The sequence below is a fragment of the Gordionus sp. m RMFG-2023 genome, chromosome 3, assembly GCF_954871325.1.
Source record: "Gordionus sp. m RMFG-2023 chromosome 3, tfGorSpeb1-WG-v2, whole genome shotgun sequence".
Classification (NCBI taxonomy): Eukaryota; Metazoa; Nematomorpha; class Gordioida; order Chordodea; family Parachordodidae; genus Gordionus; species Gordionus sp. m RMFG-2023.
In genome coordinates this window covers 32,731,603-32,735,726 of record NC_088777.1, presented here as the reverse complement: position 1 = coordinate 32,735,726, position 4,124 = coordinate 32,731,603, and the positions used below count along the sequence as shown (strand labels likewise).

General features: G+C 30.4%; 1 protein-coding gene across 1 annotated transcript; it reads right to left on the bottom strand.

Moving 5' to 3' along the window:
- Positions 1–2,405: 2,405 nt before the first annotated feature.
- Positions 2,406–3,207, bottom strand: LOC135926902 (uncharacterized). Its single transcript, XM_065462836.1, has 3 exons — positions 3,165–3,207; positions 2,840–2,966; positions 2,406–2,706 (listed from the first exon to the last, which is right to left on the bottom strand). Exons 1-3 carry the CDS (start codon positions 3,205–3,207, stop codon positions 2,406–2,408), a joined length of 471 nt encoding a protein of 156 aa, XP_065318908.1.
- Between the last annotated feature and the right edge of the window lie 917 nt (positions 3,208–4,124).

Here is a 4,124-nt window from a genome sequence, read left to right as displayed (position 1 = left end):
GTGGTGTGGACTTAAACTAGGTTATTATTTCTAGGTTTCTCACAATGCAAATTGAAAGTAAAATTAACATAGCCAATATTGCCCCTCCATAAATAAACTTTTATTTAATCGGGCATGGGCTTGACCTCTCCTTTTACTTTCCCATGGGCGTTTAAGTAAGGGGTTTTGCCTCTTGCGCGCACAGGTAACTGCGGCCTGACCAAAAAACGTGGATGGTTTTCTCTTATTTAGTTAAATATTTCCCCTTTTTATCCCAGTTAGATGGGCTCTTATAAGAGAACCAAGCGTTGCTCTGTTATATATATATCTTTGATATATATATGACATCTTAGGCCTAGTGCGCTTAATATCACGTATCACGTAAATTTGCTTCCCTCATTTATATTTTTTTTAACGTAGTAAAAATAATAGTAACTTTTTTAAAGTAGTAAAAATAATAGTATATATAAATATAGTAAATATTAATTTTTTAACGTTATAAAAATTATATTAATCTTTTTAACGTTATAAAAATTATATTAATCTTTAAGGTTATAAAAATTATATTAATTTTTTTAACTAAGTCAGTTTAGTTTATTTAGCATAGTACAAAGATTATATTAAGTTTATTTAGAAATTTTGTAAGAAAAATTTCAAGGGAAGCAATGCTTCCCTTGCTTCTATGGACGCTTCGTCCCTGTTAAAGAGAATGTTAAAAGATTTAATATTTCTAAACTGTTCGAAATATTTATAAATCCAATGAAGACATCAAAAACGCCATGCTTATACAATAAACAAACAAAGATAACATCTTATTTTATATCATAAATTTATTTTTATTATGTATGCAACCATTTAATGATAATCAGTGGCGTAGCCAGGATTTTATCAGGGGGGGGTGGGGGGGGGTTTAAAAATTTAACCACCCATTTTTTATGAACACTTATTTGATTATATCTTAGGCTATGTTAAAATTATTTTAAATATTTTCATGTAACAAAATTTTATAGATTTTATTTATTATATAAAAATCAGGGACGAGAACCTGAATCCGAACTCTCCCGAACCCTCAATATTTCGCTGAACCCAAAACCCTTTTTCTAAATTTAGGGTTCAGGGTTCAAGCTTTTTTTTAATTTAAAAAAATTTATATATTAATTTAAAAAAACATTTTTTGATCATTTTTTTCATGTAATTATTTTTGTTATATTTGGTAATTTTTTAAATTGTATTGTAGTATTATAATTATGATGATAAATTATTTTTATGGTGATACTAATTAAAATAAATATTTTTTAAAAAAAATAATGTTTCTGTTATTTAAATAAGTCATTATTTTCCTGATCTCCGAACCCTAAACCCACCTAAACCCGTACCGGGTTCAGAGATTTTTCACTGAACCCAAACCCAAATCCGAACCCATTTTTTTAGAAGGAGGGTTCTCGTCCATGATTTAAAAATACTTTAGCATAAATAACATTACTTTAGTATTTATTTTTATTATTTAAAATAAATTATACAGATTATAATATTAAAAATTTTGTTGTATAAAACTCTGTTTAAAAAAAATGTAATTTAACAATTACATAAAATATAAGTAATTCTTATGCAAATAATGGTATTTAAAAAAATATGACGATATTATCAAAATATAAATAATACACAGTACTTTGATTAAAAATAGAGTTTTAAAAGTTAATACAAAGATTATATAAATGTTATAACTAAGAATTCATTTTACGAAAAAATTTGATTATAAATATTATATATTAAAACTAATATAATCATTTTGCAATTTTTTGATTTGAATTTATAAAGAGAAGACTATTTTTATCTGAAATTTTGCTAATGCATCTAGAATCAAATTTTTATCTTGAATAATCTCCTTATAAATATTTAATAGGGCTAATCCATTTAAACGTTTTTCACCTGTGGTATTCCTTAAATAGGTTTTTAACCTTTTAAAAGTTGAAAAAGACATTCCATTATTGCAGATACTAATTGGTAAGGTGCTAAAATAATTATAATGTTTTGATATTAGGCAGGGAATCTAAAGTGCAATTACTTATGGAAAGGGCCTGCAGAGCATATTTTGGTCTAATGAATACTTTATTCTGTCAAGATTTTTATACCAAAATTCGACATCAAAAAGTAACTTATCATATGAGCCTATAAAATAGGGCTGTAAAAATTTCTAAAAAAATCAAACGCGTTCACGTTCAAGTTCACTTTCAAAAAAATAGGAACACGTTCGTTCAAAATTTTATGACAAATTTTTAAAATTTAATTTAATATAAATAAATGTCTTATATTTTTTAACACAATATATTAGCCATGTTAAAAAATAATATAGTTTTATTTTGATTATAGTTATAAATACAATATAAATTCTAGTTTGTTCCCTTATCCGCTTATAAAACACCCTCTCAAATACTTTCATTGCATGTTCCGAGAGTAGCTCTGTAAGACCCCGAATCTAAAGGATCACCTTTTCCCTTGTATATTGGGATAATTATACTTCTTCGCCAGTCCTCGGGAATAGTTCCTTCTGTGACAATTTGATTGGCCAAATTCATTAACCATTCAATCCCTAAATCTTTAGAACCTTTAAATATCTCTAATACCACCATCGTTAGACCCGATGCCTTCCCTTTTTTCATCTTTTTCACTGCTCTTTTTTTTTCGTCCTTGCCAAATTTACACCCTGGACCTTCTACCTTTGCACAACTAACATAATTATCCCATTCATTTTGCTCTCAAAAGTCCTTTTATGTAGATCTTCCATGTGTTCTTAATACCACTACTATCAATAACCATTTTTCCTTCCATATTTTTCAAACATTTAACACTTATCACATACTGTCTCTTTTTTGCCATCTGCTTTGCCATTCGAACCACATTTCCCATTCCTTCAGCGCATTTCATTTCTTTAGCGAACTTCTGTCTTTTTTCTTCTTGCGTCTTCGCTATTAATTTCTTTTCGCCATCTTGTAAATATCGTTATCATTATTTTCATTACTATTATACCATTCTTTGAAGTACCTCCGTTTCTCATCCACAGCTTTTGCTACCTGGTGGTTCTACCACCAAGTCTCCTTATGTCTAGGTTGCCCGTTTGTCTATCCACATACCTCCTCAGCTGTCATAACCCAAGCTTACTTCATGGCTTCCCACTTGTCATTTACCAGATGCTAATGCCACCTCCGCCTCCCTTATCGCCAATGTCATATTGAATTGACGTCTAGCACTCTCCTCCTTCAATTTCAAAACCTTCAGCCTTCGCACAAATTAGTGATCCTGGCACCTTTAAAAATGAGATCTCCTATAACAAATCGATGCTGATTAATACATTCCTCTCCCGGTATCACTTTCACATTTTTTACTATACATCTATCACATCTCCTCAATAACAAATAATTCACTGCACTTTTGGTACTACCCGACCTATAAGTCACAAGCATCTCTGATTCTTTTTTAAACATTGACAGACAATCATATCCTATCATCACTAAAATCTAAAATCCTCTCCTCTTCCAGATTTCTCATCTACTAACTGAACCCTCCATGTACTCCTTCATAACCCTCACTACTCGCTCCCACATGACCATTCAGATCACCAGCCAGGATAATCCCCTCTTCATTTGCCAGTCACGATGTCACCCCCAATAGACTGTCCCAAAATATATCTTTCTCTTCTTCACTTCTTCCAACCTGAGGAACTTATGCCGAGATTATATTATATAGCTTTCTACCAAAATCATCTTGATAACCATTATCTGGTTTCTAGCCTCAGTGGCGTAGCTACGGGGGTGGTTTTCGGGTTTGGACCCCTCCCAGAGCTAAATCTTTTTTCTAGATTATACGTTCAAAAGACTTAAAAGTGACTTTATATTAAATAAATGCCATTAGTATTTATATTTTTCTGGTTTTGATGTTTGTAGAAGGATACTATATTACTATTGAAATTATTCTGGATAGTACTATTATAAAGTCATTGAGAATAATCTACTAAATTATAATAACATATTATTGATGCATTTAAAAAAATATATGTATTATATATTATAGAAGATATGGTTATGATTTGTAAGATTAACCCGGCCGAAGGCCGGGGGAAAGGGCCGAAGGCCCGTTAAAGGGGGCCT

Bases quoted from the DNA above. Each gene is read 5' to 3' on its own strand.
- LOC135926902 (XM_065462836.1), bottom strand. From the start codon at position 3,207: ATGACATTGGCGATAAGGGAGGCGGAGGTGGCATTAGCATCTG. The intron at 2,967-3,164 runs GTAAATGACAAG...GATATTTACAAG, and splicing joins GGAGGTGGCATTAGCATCTG to ATGGCGAAAAGAAATTAATA. The intron at 2,707-2,839 runs GTATGTGATAAG...TAATTATGTTAG, and splicing joins CAGATGGCAAAAAAGAGACA to TTGTGCAAAGGTAGAAGGTC.